Source organism: Aspergillus melleus (genome assembly GCF_016097325.1).
Source record: "Aspergillus melleus strain CBS 546.65 chromosome Unknown contig3, whole genome shotgun sequence".
NCBI classification, from domain to species: Eukaryota; Fungi; Ascomycota; class Eurotiomycetes; order Eurotiales; family Aspergillaceae; genus Aspergillus; species Aspergillus melleus.
Window position 1 is genome coordinate 5428167 of NW_025763372.1, and position 18328 is coordinate 5446494.

General features: G+C 51.8%; 9 protein-coding genes across 9 annotated transcripts; 5 read left to right on the forward strand and 4 right to left on the reverse strand.

The window, feature by feature from the left end:
• Positions 1-2153: 2153 nt before the first annotated feature.
• LDX57_006881 (uncharacterized protein) lies at positions 2154-2630 on the forward strand (the record flags this gene model as incomplete). The annotated part of the gene is made up of 1 exon (XM_046088602.1): positions 2154-2630. The coding sequence occupies one exon, from the start codon at positions 2154-2156 to the stop codon at positions 2628-2630; it is 477 nt and encodes a 158-aa protein (XP_045944572.1).
• A 1119-nt stretch (positions 2631-3749) lies between these two features.
• On the reverse strand, positions 3750-5075 carry LDX57_006882 (uncharacterized protein; the record flags this gene model as incomplete). Its single annotated transcript, XM_046088603.1, has 5 exons — positions 3750-4144; positions 4197-4261; positions 4313-4692; positions 4752-4819; positions 4880-5075. The coding sequence occupies 5 exons, from the start codon at positions 5073-5075 to the stop codon at positions 3750-3752; spliced, it is 1104 nt and encodes a 367-aa protein (XP_045944573.1).
• A 1014-nt stretch (positions 5076-6089) lies between these two features.
• LDX57_006883 (uncharacterized protein) lies at positions 6090-6440 on the forward strand (the record flags this gene model as incomplete). The annotated part of the gene is made up of 1 exon (XM_046088604.1): positions 6090-6440. One exon carries the CDS (start codon positions 6090-6092, stop codon positions 6438-6440), a length of 351 nt encoding a protein of 116 aa, XP_045944574.1.
• A 341-nt stretch (positions 6441-6781) lies between these two features.
• LDX57_006884 (putative isoamyl alcohol oxidase) lies at positions 6782-8672 on the forward strand (the record flags this gene model as incomplete). Its single annotated transcript, XM_046088605.1, has 1 exon — positions 6782-8672. One exon carries the CDS (start codon positions 6782-6784, stop codon positions 8513-8515), a length of 1734 nt encoding a protein of 577 aa, XP_045944575.1. The 3' UTR covers positions 8516-8672.
• Positions 8673-9259: 587 nt separating this feature from the next.
• On the reverse strand, positions 9260-11243 carry LDX57_006885 (uncharacterized protein; the record flags this gene model as incomplete). Its single annotated transcript, XM_046088606.1, has 8 exons — positions 9260-9478; positions 9646-10053; positions 10113-10376; positions 10434-10692; positions 10741-10865; positions 10911-10957; positions 11007-11053; positions 11101-11243. The coding sequence occupies 8 exons, from the start codon at positions 11241-11243 to the stop codon at positions 9260-9262; spliced, it is 1512 nt and encodes a 503-aa protein (XP_045944576.1).
• Positions 11244-11769: 526 nt separating this feature from the next.
• On the reverse strand, positions 11770-13725 carry LDX57_006886 (Zn(II)2Cys6 transcription factor domain-containing protein; the record flags this gene model as incomplete). Its single annotated transcript, XM_046088607.1, has 3 exons — positions 11770-12210; positions 12259-13604; positions 13653-13725. 3 exons carry the CDS (start codon positions 13723-13725, stop codon positions 11770-11772), a joined length of 1860 nt encoding a protein of 619 aa, XP_045944577.1.
• Positions 13726-14185: 460 nt separating this feature from the next.
• Positions 14186-15854, forward strand: LDX57_006887 (uncharacterized protein; the record flags this gene model as incomplete). The annotated part of the gene is made up of 2 exons (XM_046088608.1): positions 14186-15582; positions 15638-15854. 2 exons carry the CDS (start codon positions 14186-14188, stop codon positions 15852-15854), a joined length of 1614 nt encoding a protein of 537 aa, XP_045944578.1.
• A 261-nt stretch (positions 15855-16115) lies between these two features.
• LDX57_006888 (uncharacterized protein) lies at positions 16116-16858 on the reverse strand (the record flags this gene model as incomplete). The annotated part of the gene is made up of 1 exon (XM_046088609.1): positions 16116-16858. The coding sequence occupies exon 1, from the start codon at positions 16851-16853 to the stop codon at positions 16116-16118; it is 738 nt and encodes a 245-aa protein (XP_045944579.1). The 5' UTR covers positions 16854-16858.
• Positions 16859-17873: 1015 nt separating this feature from the next.
• On the forward strand, positions 17874-18285 carry LDX57_006889 (uncharacterized protein; the record flags this gene model as incomplete). Its single annotated transcript, XM_046088610.1, has 3 exons — positions 17874-17917; positions 17964-18021; positions 18073-18285. The coding sequence occupies 3 exons, from the start codon at positions 17874-17876 to the stop codon at positions 18283-18285; spliced, it is 315 nt and encodes a 104-aa protein (XP_045944580.1).
• Between the last annotated feature and the right edge of the window lie 43 nt (positions 18286-18328).

The following is an 18328-nucleotide window of genomic DNA, read 5'->3' on the forward strand; positions in this document are numbered from 1 at the left end:
GGACGGGCTTGGTATTCTCCTACTCCGTCCTCCGGAAAGTTGGTCGGTTTCTCCTTTCATCTTTAGCCCAGACTTAGGGCGTTGTGGCTCAGACACTCCTATTTTGATCCTGCAGTCCTGCACACTTGGTCTCATTCTCAGGTTACTTTGACTGTCGCACTATGATGCGACGTTTCACAAGCGCAACAATCTGGTAACACTATTTTCATTGAGTACTTTCAATCTTCGAATGTTTGTTTTGAATCGCAGTATTCTCAAGACCCTCCCAGGTGGAGCATCCGATGGTAGCCCAGCATCTCGTGGGAATAACACGGCTCGCGGCTCCACCGGTGGATATCCCGCCTGTCTCCAGGGAAATGGCATGTTGGGCATCTAGCTCCAACGGAGCATCCTTGCGGTGAATGCTGATCCATGCACCAGTTCGGTGATCAGCCATAAATGGCCAGAATCCATATCTAGACAGCCCAAACTATACTGATGGTTTCGCTCGGTCTGTCCCTTTGGGCAACCAGCTAGCTGAGCTAGAAGTTTTCTATCGGTGCTCAACTATTGAGGATTTCCGGATCTCCTGGTGTGCTACACTGCTAATAGACCTTGCCCGCATGCCGATATTGGCGTGTTTACCCAGCCGACATACGACCGTCGGGTGTGTTCGGTCCTGGCAGCAGCAGCGGAAAATCGCCGAGATGTATTCCTGATGAAGTTCCTACTTGTTGATAAGAAGTAGCTATCCAACTGTCAGGGCTTTTTCTTAGGCCACAGTTATGTCCTGCCATTCTATATAAACATTGGGCATTCCTTGGAAACCCATCCCAACCCAGCCATCTAGTAAAGAGGCAAACGCCTCGTCATAGGAGAAGGCATTCTGTCTGTGGAACTACGTGAGTTCAGGTGCAGCGAAACTATCCTATTGGTTGATGCATGTGTAACGAACATGATGCTCTTAAAACCTTGGACCTAAGGTGGTCTTTCACAATCTCAATATCATCTCGGCCACGGAACATATCTGAAAAACACGGCCGCTTGTATTTGTGTTGGCTGATTCTGCTTCTGATACAACTGCTAGTTTTGTTGAGACGTTACATTTTCCACACTATGCCCAATATAAAGCAAGCCCTTCTTCGAGAGTCTGAAATTGGCGCCAACACCAACTGGTGTCCGTTATACAAACTAACCGCCACTCAAATTCGGTTCCTATGCTGGCCCATATCGGTTCTCTTTGTCCTCGCCATTCAATCTGCGTCAGTCAATCTACTTCCGGTTCATCCAGGCCTAGGGCACGATGCCGTGGCTCTACATTACCAAGATCACTATCGGGGCTTTCGAGCCGGCGTCGCTTTTGCGTTTCTAGCCTTGCTTTTCAATCCATTCTACGCATTCGGCATGACCGCGGTCTTCTTACGCATTCCAAAAGTTAACCAGATTCTCATCATGGCTCAAACTACCTCGGGATTCGCAGTCGGGCTCGCATTCATGGCTTTAGGCTTTCTATTTGGCACATTCACATTCCGTCACGACCGCGACCCCCAACTGATTCAACTCATCAGTGATACCGCCTGGCTATACTTTACGTTGTTAATCGCAGTGCTGATTCTTCATAATGTTCTAATCGGAATCTTGATTCGGTCGGACCATCGAGAAAGACCTCTCCTTCCCTCTTGGCTGGCTTGGGTTCATTGGTCAATCCCCATCAGTTGTATAGGGATTTGGGCTGCTCATTACTTTCAATATGGCCCCTTGGCGTGGAATGGGGGTCTTTATTTCTGGTCGCCTGTCGTCGGGTTCATTGTCCAAGCTGTGGTGCAATTGGTGTTTTTCTGGATCGCGGCTGGGGAGCTGGATGATGAGTAGAACCAAATTATGTCACGGAGGTCTTCTGTTTGAATTATGCAATTCGACGAACTCAGCGATTGGCTGGATGAGGTTAAAGGTTATCATGCAGGTGCAATCGCGTCGCGTTTGAGCTGGAGGTGTCCTTCTTTGTTCAATACGAACACGAATATAAAGACAAGTTTAAAGGCACCAAATGTGCCGGATCTCTCCCCTAAACGGAAGAATATATAAACGCGGTCATTCCATCGGTGATGACCCTTTAAACAATGTGCATTTACCCGTGCGGTCACACAGATACTTCGCTGCCAACTGACTCTGCCATGGACACTGTGTACATCCGCGGCCTCTACATCTTCGTTCTTTGGATCAGAATCGCCGCCATTATTAGAGCCACAGAGGATACGCGGCCCCAATGTATATTGCGAGCAATTCTAGACAATTACATCTGGACATGCCTCGTCCGTTCTGTCATCGTACCCGTTTTCGAGCTGATTCTCGTCCGCGGTCGCACGCTCAGCTTTAGAGCACTCAAGACAGAGCTCTTCTGGGGTCTTCTCCGACTCATCCTCTGGTTGACCTCCGCCGTGTGTCTTATCTGGACCTGCTATCTTTTCAACTTTGTCTCTCAGGGCCTATGTCTCTTTCCGAGTAGCATTGTCTTCTTCCCTCCGGAGCCCAGCATTGCTGATTCGTTCGCCGACTATATGAATGATCTCCACCGCGCTTTGTGCAGATGGACATTCGTGACATTGTTGCTCGCCTTTGTGATGTCTATTCAGCTGCTTGTTGAGATGTAGGGTGTTCGGGATATTAAATCGGCCGTGAATGGTTCGGCTTTCTGAACGGTCTGCTCCGGAGAGTGGCGCAAGTTCATTTCGTTAATTTAGGACGGGCCCATTGACATATGGTCTATCGGTACGGGTTCGTTCAATCAGTCAATTCTTTCCGGGATACTATACACTTTTCACTTGTTTATTTTATTTTATTTTATTTTATTTTTTTTTTCTTTCCTATCTCGATTACAATACAAGATATTGGTGGGTTTTATGACTTTAGATATGAGGTAGAATTGTACTTGTTTTGCTTCAAGCCATTGTTCCTCGTACACACGATGTTCTCTCCTTGGGTCTATTATATATAGCTGATCCTCAAGCATAGTCTAGTACCACAGAGTAGAGCCACACCACAATGTCACATCTGATATTCGGTCGAGTTACAATATGGGTGCCAATTTTATCTAGTCTCTTAAACGCGTAATCCTATAATCAGTGCCACTCAATACTTAATACCAACTGAGTTCGTTCCAGCGGGAACGGGGGAAGGCGGCGATAGCGGTCCGCGAAGGTTCGGCGCCGGTGGAGCAAATGACGCGGGGAAGGCGTTCCGGAGCTGGCGGAAGTCAAATTGAAGAGAGAAAGTTTGGGATTGATCATTGATGTCAGCATTTGCTTGTCCTTTGCCCTTATCCTGGTTGCCATCATACACCGTAAGTAAAGGTTGACGGGAAGCATAAGTGGATACATAAATCGGATTGTGATCGAATTACATAAGAGCATATCCCGCCCGGTGGGTCTCACGTGATCTGGAGGCAGTTGCCCGATTGAGCGAACTCCACGACGCGTCGATCCTTTCGATCCTTCCTTCGCCTTGAAATAATCCGTCATCCACCATCAAGCCTCGTCTCTCTGCGACACTCGGACTGCGCGCCAAGATGGTCCGGCCATCGACTACGAAGGATGGACTACCTGACCAGCCGTCTGGGAAATTGCCTAACCGTCGCCCTGGGACGACATAACGAGGCTGTCAAGGAAATGAAGGGGAATGACCTGCCGACAGTGTTTGAGACCACGCTCTGGACGGTCTAATTTCCCAACCCTCTGAATCATTATTACTAAATCTATAGAACTTTTGATTATTTACCGCGGCCAAACATGACCGGATACCGCGTCCGCATTGTTTAGGTCCGACCGACTATCCGTGTCCTGTTGGATGGTCGTATGCACCGCGATGGCTTGCATCTCCAAGTCCGAACTCCTCCGACTCGACCCGCCCTGCACATGGGGAGATTTGGATGCCTGCGATAGGCCGTGCGGATCGTGAATTTTCTGGAACCCGTCGTTGTGCGTGTTGACGGTGGAGTGGAATCCGTATAGCTTCGTGCCTGACGACGGATGCGATCGGCCCTTGGACACCCCACTCTTGACCTTTCCCAGAAATCCCTGCACCAGGGGTTTCATGAGAGGTAGACATCCGCAGATGATGGCGACGTCGATTTCGAGACAGGTCCAGACAGACTCTTTGGCGCTCGAGGCTTCGAAGGGATTAGATAACGCGCGATAGACTGAGGACCCGGGGCAACTCACAGGCTAGATCGGTGACCACGAAATTGCGAAATTCGATGAGACGCAATAGACTGAATATGCAGACCCTGTTTACCATCAGCAAATCCGCCCTATTGAACTAGAAGGCGAGAGCTTACAATCCACCAAGCGAAAACACCAGTGTAATGGCCATTTTTTGTCGGAAAGTGATCTGTAACTTCCACACCACCGGGATGGGCAGACAGAGGATTATGACATCCTCAATCAAGGAGATGGATCCCATAGACTGGAAGAAGGCGCGCTGTCCTCCCATACAGTGCCCGTTCAGTGTCTTGTCATAGTAGTATTGAGGCGGAGTGCACTGGAAGATGTTCACCAGCAGAGCCACGACGGCCCAGACTGCGATGAACACGATCAAGCAGTTGGAAAGGATCGAATACGTTCGGAGGGTGCCCAAAAGACGCTTCAGGAACACCACGATCGAGATTTTGATAAAGGCCATTGACGGCGCCCAGAATTTCTGGATCATCCACGATCCCTGCGAAACAACCCGGTTAGCATTTCAGATGTTGCATTCTGGCCAGACGGTGTTCGTACAAACTGGATTCGATGTCGCTCGTCCGGAGGAAGCGTCTTGACCGGGATACCGACTCCATTGAAGGCCGCTTGACACAGGCAAAGATGTTAGTCACTGGGCGCAGCGTCGCGCTTGAAGGGACACTCACTGTAGACAACAAAGGCAGTGGCACAGTAGGAGATCAGCAAGCCAATGCCCATCAAAAGATCCTCCAACTTGAACCCGGCCGCGGTGAATTTTCGCGAAAACAGCCGCAGGGCATATGAAATGGTGGCTAGAGCCGCACCCACAATGGGCACGACCGTGAGCACATTCTTCCAATATTTGTTCTCTTCGTAGGTCATCCTGCACTGCCAGGGACACGACTCAGGTGGTTGTCCACGACAGCGCACTGACGATCGACAATGCGGATCGGAATTCCATCGAGCGGCAAGTCAGGGCGACCGCCGGGTTATATTTGAGACAACTTTTTTTTTTTTAGGTACATTATTTTTCGATCTGGTGCACACAGTGCCGTGTGCTCTGAAAGCAGAAGGGGGCCAGCAATCTAAGCAGATTAATTGGCTAGGTCCGGAGCTACTGCTCAAGCATAACCACAGGACACTCTACGATTAACTTTGGCAAAGCCCCCATCCGGCGCGAGGTTTTGGGTGATTTGATGTCATGCCAAACTTTGTGGACGCCAAGAGTTGATTCAAGATGGCAAATTCTCCGCGATCATTACCATACAGAGCTAGGACGAAATGGTTGCCAATAGAACATACCAGTCCGTATGTACAATCACTACAACAACTTGTTGGTCCCTGGTTTGGAGGTTCCCTGAAACGCCCCGATCCAAGTTCTGTCCTGGTCGACTCCGGGGTGGACGCAGGAAGATCTTCGACCGAAGGAAGGAGTTCGTACGGCATTCATTCTTATGCAAGGGGCAACGATTGTCTGCGATCTCGGCTCCTGCTTGAGGAATCCCGAAGAATCTCCAATTCTCCATAGTCCCGGACGAGACTATTCTAGCTTCTGAACTTATCGGCTTGAGACACTGATGCGGATTAGTTCTGATCAGAAATCTCTTGCTCGGTCTACGCAAGACAATAATGGTCTCGGATGGTGTTGGGACGGAGCGTCCACTTTAGATTGCTCAGATGGTCTGATTTGCCCTGTTCCACCGAACAACGTGGTGTGCTCCGATGCATAATATAAGATGGAGACCAGTGGAGTGCTAAACATATTGATCTCCACCCATCCGATACGTGCAGGGCACTGCAACTGTTTATCAAGGGTGGTTGATATGTCGAAGTAATGCGCGTTGGACGACTCTTTGGCACGTTCAACTGTCATACCAGCCACTCTTGACGGTCAAAATGAACTTCGTCGGTGAGCGTTTGTCGATCTGCCGGGTGAATGGCGATATACGGTCCCTGCGCGGCGCCCAACATCCACCCATCCACACCGTGCGATACAAAAAGTCAAGATGTTTCTACGACACTCGGAAATCGACCGAAGCCCTAGAGGAAAGCTTAACCCGAGGTCGGTCCGACTTGTTCTTTTGGGAATGCAGCTGTGCCGATCAGGACCAGCTGAGTGGCCACTCTGGGTCTCATGGGGCCACTTGGGGCCACCTGGGGAGTTGCTGGTGGAGCCTTCCTTCCTTCGTCACAACTCTAACGACGCCGCGTCTCCCCAAACCCCCAGGCACCATCGAATGTCGATAAACGCTCCCACGGAGTACTTCCTACAGCGTTAGCAGTTAGCAGTTAGCACTGGACAGTCATCACGATTTCAGCGAGCGTTCCATGTCCGTTCTCCGTGGCACCCGTACGCTATTGACACCCTAGATTCACCTGATTCAGGGTCGGCCACGTTCGCAGTCCACAACTAAAGATCATACTATGTGTTCGAGTGCCGGATTCCGGAAAATTCCTCCTCCCTAGCCTCGTTCCTGGCGTCGTTCCGACTGTTTTTAATTGGAACCCGCCGCACTTCTCGAATTGTGGAAGAGATCTTCGCTCTTTCCTCATTTCTCCCCAGAATTGTCTCATCCTCGCGTGGCAAGATGGCGTCTTCCACAGTCTCGGGATTCAAGTCCTCGCTGGCCCTGCTGGCGGTCCAGTTTTTGGGCTCGACCGTGGCTGATGGAGTCTGCCAGGCTCCCCGGTCGCAGTGCACCCTGGATAGCTTCAATGCCACCGTCCAGGGCCGCGTGCAGCCCCTGACGCCTTTCTCCCTGCCATGCTTTTCTGAGTACAACGGCAACGCTGTGACTCCGGATGATGCGGCCTGTGCTGCCGTCCAGGCTAACTACACTAGCCCCTGGATGCGCACTAACAGTGTGAATGGTTACATGAACAACCAGGTGGAGATGTGCTCGTCGGATCCCGAAGATCAGTGCTTGCTCGATAGCAGCGACCCCACCGATGGCCTGGCCTTTGATAATGCCAACTGCCGCCAGGGCAACATGCCTTCCTACTACCTGGAGGTCAAGGATGAGAACGACGCCATCGAGGCCTTCAAGTACTCGAGCTGCTCCGGTCAGCGCCTGGTGATCAAGAACACCGGCCACGACTACCTGACCCGCAGCAGCGGCAAGGACACTCTGGCGCTGTGGACTCGCAACCTCCGCGACCTGTCTTATGACGAGGCGTTCAAGCCCGAGGGATGCTCAACCAGCTACAAGGCGATCACCGGCGGTGCTGGTGTCAACTTCGACGAGGCCTACAAATTCGCCAATGAGCACAAGGTGACCATTCTGGGTGGTTACTCCTCCACCGTCGGTCTGTCCGGGGGCTGGGTGCAGAACGGCGGTCACTCGATCCTGTCCCCCGTGTATGGTCTCGGCGTTGATCGTGTGCTGCAGTTCAAGGTGGTGACTCCCGACGGAGAGTACCGCGTCGCCAACGAGTGCCAGAACACAGATCTCTTCTGGGCTCTGCGTGGTGGCGGTGGAGGTACCTTCGGCGTGGTGATGGAGACCACCCACGAGGTCGAGCCCGCGATCAGCTTCGTGTCTGCCAACATCAAGTTTCCCAAGACGGACAGCAATGTCCTGCCCTTCATGGACATCGTTGTCAACAACACCCTCAAGTGGGCCAAGGAGGGGTGGGGTGGCCACATCACCGGAAACACCCTCGTTAACGTCTCTCCCCTGCTCTCCATCGACGAAGCCAAGGAATCCCTCGCCGAGGTGATCTCCTACGCGAAGGCCCAGGGCGGTTCCGCCACCATCGAGGAGTTCTCGACATGGTACGACTTCTACGACAAGTACGTGACCTCCAGCTCCGTCAGCGTCGGCGTCACCCATTTCGCCGGCAGCCGTCTGATCCCCCAGAACGTCTTCGAGACCGCCGAGGGTCGCCAGAACCTGATGGACTTCTTCTCTCTCATTCTCGACGTCGGCCAGTCCCCCTACATCCCTGTGGTCGGCCCCGTCCTGTACAACTACACCGAGGGCTCCACCAGCGCTACTCCCGCCTGGCGCTCCGCCGTCTGGGAGCTGGGTTCCGGCGCCGCCTGGGCCTGGAACAGCACGCTCGAGACCCGCGAGCAGAAGATCTCCAGCATCCAGAACATGACAGCTACTCTAGAGCGCATCACCCCGGGCAGCGGCGCCTACAGCAACGAGGCCAACCCCTTCACCGAGGACTGGCAGGAGGCCTGGTGGGGAGACAACTACGACAAGCTCGCCGAGATCAAGTCCAAGTACGATCCCAAGGGTCTGCTCAACTGCTGGAAATGTATTGGCTGGAAGGAGGAGGATGCTAAGAACTCTTGCTTCTCGGCTTTTGTTTGAGATCGTGCATGAATTGATACCCGTATACTTGCATGCATTCGATGGTATTCAGCCCTCGTGGTTGGTGTATATACAAATCCTAGGCAAGTCCGTCTTTATACTGGGACTTGTGGATAGATTAGATACCGATAATAATGTCCCGGCTATGTGAAACCTGGTCGGTTGATAACTTGCATTCATTTCAGCGTTTGTCGTCGTCGCAATTCAGCAGTAGTCACACTTTGTAGATCACCTACGTAACGGGGCTTATGAGCATAGCCCCAAACTTTCGACTCAAAGCATTCTTAGTGTTGCTCTTTCCTCTTTCGGCAAAATTGACGCTATTCGCAGCTCTCGGTCGTGGCTTCCCCACTTGTTTTTCCTCAGGTAAGATACAGATGCGCTCCTTCCCTTTGGCTGACTCTTCTTCTCTTTCTCTCTTTTCTACTTTTAATTTCTTTATACCTTTTTATCTGTCTTTTTATATTCTTCTTGATGGCTTTCACCTGCGACGCATTCTCCGCGATCCTGAGTCACGATTATAAGTCTCGGATATTAACGCTCTACTCAAATGCATTTCTAATCCCAAGAAAGGACTTGCGTTCCATCAAATAATCATATCATTAATACTAACCAAGTACTCCTCTTTCATGACTGCATCTCATTACTAGATAAACCATAGTGACCCACATTCATAAATTACCACCACAATATAGCACAAGCTCCTTCCCCCCCCCAAGGGACCAACAGACCATAGTGATCAAACTAAAGAATATACCTAAACCCCCCATTCTGCATATCCGTCTCATCCACGCCCTCGAGCTCCTCGTCGGCGTGTAAATCGATCTCTCGACTGTCTTCCGGGTCAATGTGTATGCCTTGTTCGCGGTCTCGACGCGAATTCGTCCATGAGAGGTAGATACGGAGAAGGACCGCCATGACGATTGTTATGGCGAAACAGGTTAGGATTGTGGTGTATGCAGTCTGTTTTCATATTAGTTTCTTCGGTAGGATTGGGTTTTGTAGATGGGGTTGCGGTTTTGTGTTTGGAAGGGTGGTTGGAGCATGGGAAGGCGCTCGAGGGGAAATAGTCATGAGGAAGTGAGGTGTTGGTTTGGGTTGGGTTAGAAGCGAGATGTCCAGTTACATACCTCGTAGCCCGGCGCCTCCTTGTTATCAAAGAATTGCGGACCAACGAAATTCCCCACGCAGTATCCCACAAAGATCAGCGCCACGACGGTCGACTTCTTCGTGAATCCGGCCGTGTTACTCGCAAACAGGGACATCATGAGCGGAAATGCCGGCGACACGGCCGTCACAAGCCAGTAGCCTGCCAGTCGAGAGAGCTTCTTCTCTGTCGGGAGGAGCTTGATCATTAGGACTCCGGCCATGGCGAGGAGGAAGGTGGCGATGACGGCCCAGAGGCGCGATTTGCGGAATAGTGTCGTGAAGACCGCGGCGAGGATTACGGTCGTTAGTTGGAATGCGGCGGCGGGGAGGCCCATGAGGATGGTTTGGAATTTGTCGTAGCCAAAGCTGTTGATTATGATGGAGTTGAACTGTTTATATTGTTTAGTAGGAGAGAGAAAAGGAGGACAGACGGAGAGAGAGGGCATACGCTGGTGATACCACCGTTAGGCACGCAGATGACAAACGAGAATAGCAGAAACCACCATGTCTTGGGATCTGTGAAGGTCTCGATAAACTGCGTCTTGTCCCATTGCTTGGTCTGCGTGGTGCGCTGGAATTTCTTCGGTCGCAGCGAGGCGAATTCTCGCTCTGTCGGGGTGAGGAAGTGGGCGTTGGACGGCGCATCAGGGAGGTAGAACCATAACACGACGGCCCAGACGATGGTGATCAGACCGAAGATTAGAAAGAGCATCTGGACAGGATCAGGTTAGATGAGTCCCAGTGGAGAGATTGTGGAAATGGCTCCCACCTTCCATTGAGAAAACCCTCCTCCGTAGTGCAAGATGCCGTATGCGATCATTGACCCGATAATGCTGGCGGTGGCATTGCCTGCGAACCAGAACGAGTGGCGAGACATGTGCTCCTTGGGCGTGTACCACATTCCAGTGATGAGCGAGAAACCAGGGCTGATGGCACTTTCAAAGATACCCAAGAAAGTTCTTAGGACCATCAAGCCGGCGTAGTTCCCGGCGACAGCATGGAGGGTGAGGATGATGCCCCATAGCAAGCTAAGGATGATATTAGCTCTGTATAGCAACAGCCATGAATGCGCCTACATCAAGAGACTGAGGTATCTGCCTAGTGGAAACCGAACAAAGCCGAGCGAGATCGGCCACGAGGCGACCAGATATCCAATATAGAAGATACTTGACGCCCAGTTGAATTGCTGTCCGACGAGATTCTATTCGAGTTAGCCATCGTCCGTGCCGACTGGAGAGGGTCATACCAGATCCTCGCGAATGCCCAAAATCGCGCTGTAGGCCAGACTGGTTTCTATAAAATCGATGAGTCATGAACCAGCTATCATCCTGAGAAAGCTTACTGTCGAGGTATTGCAGGCCGTAGCTGACAATGAGCAAAGGCATTAAGCTGGTCGGGTTAGCTGAATCTCTAAATATCGAACGGACGCAACATACTGGAAATCAATCTTTCTAACGAGCTTCTTCTCTTCCTCGGGGCCCAAGATATCCGTAGTCCCCGGTTCCTTCTCGACAGGCATGGTTTCGCTCTGTGCGGTCTCTTTGGCCTCAATATCGGCAGTAGGTTGAGGCGCCGACATGGTGAGGAAGGAGAAGAAAAAACCTCCTTGGACCGATCCACAATCGGGCTGACGATCGCAAACTCAGGGACAGCACGAAAGACAAACCATGGGACGAGTGGGCACCGGACTGATATATGAAATTTGTAAATACAGGGTGTCAGCGCTAGGGAAAGGGAGGACGCGGGGATGCAGCTGCAGCAGATAACAAGTGGAGAAATCGGGGTCGGCTCTTGCATCCATGTTTTTTGGTCGTCCAGATAGTCAATAAACCCGGACGATTCAGCTCGGGGGATCTTTGCAACGGACAAAAACTGATGTTATTGGTCCGATTAATCGACGCGACGAGGCCGATCTCGGTTCGACGGTCCACTTAGTCGATGGGATTGGAGATAACATGCTAATATGCCTTCCTCGGTTGGTTATTGGTGCAGATAATCGGCCTTCGAATATTTTGTAGTATCCGTGCATCGCGGAGAAACCTATGACCAGCTCGACAACACTGCAGAACAAGTGGTGAGCGAGAATGAAAGGAATCAATTTCTGTTTACCGAAGCGCACCAACTAGCCCGCCCGAGTTAGTTCCGCCGATCAGCCATCTGAGTTTCGCCATCGTGATGCAATTGGCAGATGCTTGCTTGATCGTCTGGATCAACTGGATCCCTTCTCTGAGGCCCGGATCAGAAATGTGGTCCACGAGCCACTGCCGATGAACGGGGTCATGGGTCTCCAGGGCCCCAATGAACAGCGACCACTGGAATCGTTCCAGCAGCTGGACCGATCCAGCATTGATAGTGTGATATGCAGTCGAGACTAGCGTGTTTAGAGCCGTCTGCAGCTCGCTTGAGACCGGTCGCTGCCCGAAGCCAGATGCACGACTTCGGTAGAAATACACCTGGAGGGCATGGAAGAAGGTTATCGTAACATACGACATAAGCGAGAGTCGAGCGTTGCTTTCCGGTCCAGCAAATGGAAGAAAGAGATGGTCCTAAACCGTCTGTGAGAGTGCAATCGTGAGTTAGATGGGTCTACTCACCTTTTGAACCGCTTCCATTCGACGTCGCAGTCGGGGTTCGATTTCGGCTGCTTGTTGCTCCGAGTACTGGCTGTATTCGTTGATTTCTTGATGCAAAACGATCAAGTCAAAGTAAGCGTCCAGGGTCGCAGCGTCTTCCGTGTCAAATACATTGTAAGGCGCTTGCGGAAGGAGGAACGCAGTGCGCGACCGAATCCAAATCTTTCGTCGCTTTTCCGCATCTTCGTTCATCTGCCGCGCGAAGGAGCCACCGCAGCCGAAGAAGCTGCAAAATCCATCGCGATCGTAAAGATAGACGAGAATTCTGGCCAACAGAGCCTGGTCAGGTGGAGAGGCTAGGCTCGTGCAATTGGTCCCCGTGAGCGAAGCAAGATCCTCGCTGGCGCAAAGCTCGTCCAGCTCGTGCGCTCTCACGTAAAGCTTAACCGATTCGCTCAGGTCCTCTAGTTTCATCGGATCCAGCCGATCACGTCGCATCCAGAACATATAAAGATAGAGGAAGGACAGCATTGTGCCGATGTGGTCCGGGGAAGCGAATGGATTTTGTGTCTGCAAAAACAACTGAGAGCCCTGTTCGAAGTGCCTCTTGGACTCCTGCGGCGGTCGGGAACCGTGTCCGTAGTAAATAGCGAGCTCGCTATAGGATAGAGCGAGCAAGAAATGGAAAGCCATGCGTTTATCAAATGCGCGGTCCACGAACAAGGCCTGTGCCGAACAGGTCCAATGTCGAGTGGACTTCAAAGGGGCAAAGACCGCGCGATGAAAGATAAGAGCCTGTTTGTCATTACTGCCGAGAGCAGGGGCCATGTCGGCGAGATGAATGAAAGATGTACTAGACGGCATAGATATATGCGGCGACATAGGCAGTTGCAGCAGGGAAATAGTCTCTTGCAGACCGTCGTGGACGCTGTTGGATAGGGAGACCGGGGTTCCATAGCCTGCTGAAAGTACCGTATCACGCTCGTCTTGATTGGGCACAGACACTGCAGCGAGTTGGCCTTGCTCAATCATCTCCTCCGAGTCTGCAAGTGAGCGAGAAGCAATTTGTGCAGCTCTGCTGTCGAATGCTTGATCACCGGCATCGGTGACTGCAGGATGGATGTTGCGCGCAGATGAAGGCAACTCATCCGAACTTGGCGAATGGTTCAACTGCACCTTTGGCACAATAGAGCAAGGGGACCAAACATGCCTATCACGGCGCTTGATAGGACCCAAACCTCGACGCCTCTCAGCCAGCGAAGGTTTGGGTCGGGTCCATTCGCAAGTCAAGTGCAAACGCACGCAACGACCGCAGTAGGGATGCTGCTCATCGCATTTGACCTTCTTGGCGAGACATGTTGCGCAGCCTAGTCCTCTCTTAGCGTTGAAGCAAGATAAATAGTAATAGAACTCACCGTTCTTGGAGCGCTTGCCTCGCTCCACTCGTGCACGACGCGGTCCGCCTGCAGCACCATCGTTGGGACCCATGGATGCAACCTGTGCGGGTTCTTCATCCTCCCGTATCGTAGGGGAGACGGATCAGCTGGAGTCGAGGTTTTACTATCTATTGCCTCAAGGAACATCAATCGATTATCGCCAGGGAGATGACTGCAAAGACGTTACAGAGTCCAGAAAGAGAGGAGATAAGAGGAGGAAAGGAGCCTGAGGCCGCTTATCGCCAATGCTGACTCATCTCTGACTCAGTGTGTTCGTCGATTAAATGAACCAATCAGCAACGCGTTGGCAGTTGGAGACGCAAAAAAAGGAGGAAAACCGGAGAATTTGACAGGCGAAGGAGGGGAATTAAATAGTGCATGTGAGAAAGTGGGTTATCATGGGTTTTTGTCGTGACAGCGAGGGTGGATTGCGTCTTCTGCCAGCTTAACGGTGCGCGAGGCCTTAAATTCACTTCATCCTTCGAAGCAGTTACTTGGAAATCCGGTATAACATGGGCAACAACATCTCCTACCAATCCTCCGAGTGCGAGGTACAACTCCCCGGCTCAAAAGGAAGTATCAAGGGTCAACAGTACGGCCAGAAAGCCCGTCGCTTTGCCAACGTCCCATATGCTCTGCCTCCTACTGGTGAGCGAAGATGGCGCAAACCAGAGGCCCTGCCCGAGTCGTTTTCGTACTCGACCGAGGGGAAACCGTTCGATGCGACTGCATTTGGCCAGGTATGCCCCCAGCCAAACTATTCCGCGTCGGTGAAGAAGAAGACCCCTCAGCATGTCTTCGGGGAGGACTGTCTGCGACTCAACATTTGGACGCCCGTTCGTAAAGAAGGAGAAACCGACCCCAAATGGCCGGTGATGGTTTGGTTTCATGGAGGTTGGTTCCAAATCGGCGATCCCAGTCAGGAAGAGGCCATGAATCCGACGGAGTTGATCTCGACTGGCAATCTGAATGCCGTGTTCATTGCCGTCGGATATCGTCTCAACGTGTTTGGTTTCTTGGCGGGGGATGCCTTGCGAGACGAGAGCCATGCAGGAGAAGTGGGTAACTACGGTCTGTGGGATCAGCGACTGGCCATGGAATGGGTCTACGAGAACGTCGCCGCGTTTGGTGGCGATCCAGGGAATATTACGCTCTCCGGACGAAGTGCTGGTGCTTACGCCGTTCAGGCGCAGACTCTGTACGATTTCCGAGGAAATCTCCCCGAGGCGTCAAGGGACAAGTTTCGCCGGCTGGTCATGTACTCGAATGCAATTCCGACGCAACCAAAGACACCAGAGGACTGCCAATCGCAGTTTGACGAGCTGTGCGAGCATTTCGGCATTGCGTCCTCGCTCCCAGGGCCGGACAAGCTGACTGCACTGCGTCAGGTCAGTGCCCAGGACCTGTGCGATGCTATCATGAAATTGAAACATCACACTTTCCGTCCGGTCACTGACGGAGTCTTCATCCACCCGAATATCTTCAATTACTACCGCGACGGGTCGTTTGCTCGCGAGTTCAAACGTCGAGGACTGCGTATCTTTATCGGAGAGGTGTTAAACGAAGAAACACTCTACGCCGTAACAAATGGGCCAGAGGCGAGTCGCGAGTCTCTCGAGTTACAGGTCTCAAATTATTACTCTCCGTCTACAACGTCGCGTCTGCTGCAGCATTACTCTCTGCCGACATCGACTGAGAAAAATGATTGGGAAGCCGTATTTGGGCGCATCGTGTCGGACGGTCAGGTCCGAGCTCCTTCGCGCTTCCTAGTCGACAACCTGCTATCCAACGGTGTGGATATTAGAGATGTGTGGCGGTATTTGATCGCGTATCGTCTGTCATTCATCACGCCGCAGGTGGCGCCAGAATCGTTTGGCGTTAGCCACGCTATGGATCGGCCGTTCTGGAAGTAAGTCATTGACTTGAGGCTATATGGTATATGAGAGACTCTAACGCATCTGCAGTTATTCAATCATGCAGGGCCCTACAGAAGCGGAGCGACAGCTGATGACCGACTGGATCCGCGACTTGTCGGCGTTCGTTGGTAACGAGAAGGGTTACGATTACGGGACAAAGAAGGAAGATGAATACAAAGTCATTACGCCCGAAGGGAAGGTAGAGGTCCAGGACGATCATCGCTGGAAAGAACTGCTTGATTTGATGAATGTCTTCGCAGGTTGAGGGAGTGGCAGGGTCGGACATACGGATAGTCTATGGAATACATTGGTCAGCTACTGGATTTTGGATGACCAGAAGAGATTTAAATGATAAATTGACATATACAGGCTTTGGTATGCCTTGGTCGGCACCAAACTGGGAAGATATACAACTCGAACAAAGCACGCACACTGGAGATGCCAATAAAGCCAACCCCCATACACATAACAACCCAGCACTCCCTACCATACAATCACATCTACCTCGAGACCAATTGACGGGCATTTATTTCAACTCTCCCTCACCATTGCAGCGCTTTAGCGGATATCCATCCCCAAGACAGGTAGTCATGACACCCTTGACCCACGACAACGAGTTCTCGCCATATGTGTAAGTCTCCGAGTTGTATGAATCCGCCTGGTAGTACTCGAACTTTCCACTGCCGGGCTGTCCGCTGAAGACGTATCCACGCTTGCGCTGCGTCAAGGGGTTGCTGACGATGGCACCCCATTTGTTTTTCGGAATCGTCATGGTCACGGTGCCGGTCAGCGTGCTGGTCTCCGTGTGGCCGTAGTCGATGCTCGTGGTAATGGTGAGGAAGTCTTCCACGCTAGCACCAAACGAGTTGCCCACTGTGATGCTGTTGGCGATCATTTGGCCCGAGGCCATGGCGACGGTTGCGTCCGCTTCGTTGGCGTGAGTGACGGTGGACATGGCGATGTCCCAGCCGAGGAATTCTTGGTCCGGAAGGGGGATGATGAGTTGGGCGTCGGAGCCGCGCTTGGTCAGGTGGGTGACGGGGCTGCTGGCAAGACGTTTGGGGAGGTCGTTGCTTGGAGGAGAGAGTGCGACGCTGCCCAGGTGCGAGGAGAGGTCTCTCTTGTCGACGGTCACGGTGCTGCCATCGTTGAGGAGGATGGTGGCCTTGTCGAGTCCGGAGTCCTGCAGGGTCTCCGAGTGATCCTGAGGTAGGGCGGAGGCAACCGCGCAGAGCGAGGCAAAGAGAACGAATGGGGCCTTCATGATGTTGGTGGTTGGATATGTACAAGGAGCAGAGGAATGGTGTCGACTTCTGCAGAAGGACAGGGGAGATAGTTATAGGAAGGAGGGTCTATATAGAACAAGATAACCATTTTGACTTCTACCTAGGCAATCATCCCGACACCGCACGATAGCTCACCGCTGCGATCCGCTACTGCCAACGTAAATCCTGTGCCTGTCATGATAGAACGATGGAATCCTTCGATGATGAAACTCCCGAAGTAACCCCGGACAAAGATGATCCATGAGGCATTTGCATGCAGATCATCACACCAGCTGAACGGAGTCGATAACCGGACAACGGCGGATGAGAAGACCCCGATGTCTGCAGAAACGTTATGCTTAGTGCACATGTGCCTGTCAATCGTTTTCAGTGGACCAATACATAGAGAAAGGTGCAACGGCGGCATCGGATGGTTAGGGAAGAAACCTTTCCAAGTGGAGTCTGCCCAGTCAACATAGCCATGACTATCAATCTTATTAGATTAAAATAAATTAAAGCTGCCTCCAAGGTGTTCTTCTTTAGGCGTTGTGCACCTGCGGAAAAAAGAATAAGGATCTGCAGGCCTGCATTCGGAACTTCAATTTCTTAGCCGCGATGATCGCTTCCGAATTCATAGAGCCCCATAGCATGACGAGACCACAATTAAGTTGCAAGTGAGACATTCAGGCGCAAAGCGGTGGCAAAGGATGCGATCCGTCTTATCAATGTCTCCAAGTTCCCAAAGTGAAACATCACCATGTCCAGCTGAAGTCAGGTACGCTCGTAGACATTGTCTTTTGGGGTTGATTTGCATGTCTTTCTGGAGAATCTTCGGCCTTTCGCGTCATGGCAGGATGTAGCTTCAAACTAGGGGATCGGAAGATATACCGCCGAGAAGCAGCGACTTGTTGTTTGTCTTAAAGGTAGCTACCTAGGCAGTCACGGAAGTTGAATATAGACCAGCCATATCCCGTCGAGTTCAGATTAAGCCAACAACGCAATTCGAACAATTCATCACAATGAAGCTCTCCATCTCGCTGCTTGCCTCAACCCTTGCCATCGGGTATGATACCTTGCCATGACCTTTGGGCTGATGCTAATATCCACAGCGCTTTCGCCGACCTCCACTACACAGGCATTTGTTATGACTCCCCTGGAAAGGGCGTTGTGAGTTCCTCCTAGATGTTGGAATAATGACCGGCTGCTGATATTCTGTAGTCAGTGTACAACAAAGACGCGACGGACAAGGCATGTGCTGCATACAAGAAGCGAAACACTGGCGACAAGCAGTGGGATCAGTGCCCTGACTGCACCTTGTTGAGTGACCAGGATCTCCTTTACTACTGCCAGTCCGAGGGGCAGCACATTGGCGGAGATGAATTGAATTACTACTGCAAGCAGAACGGTGCTGGAGGTAGCTTGGCCTGGTAATGGGGTTGTTGATTGTTGTTGAATTTCTGTATCTGGAGGCGGT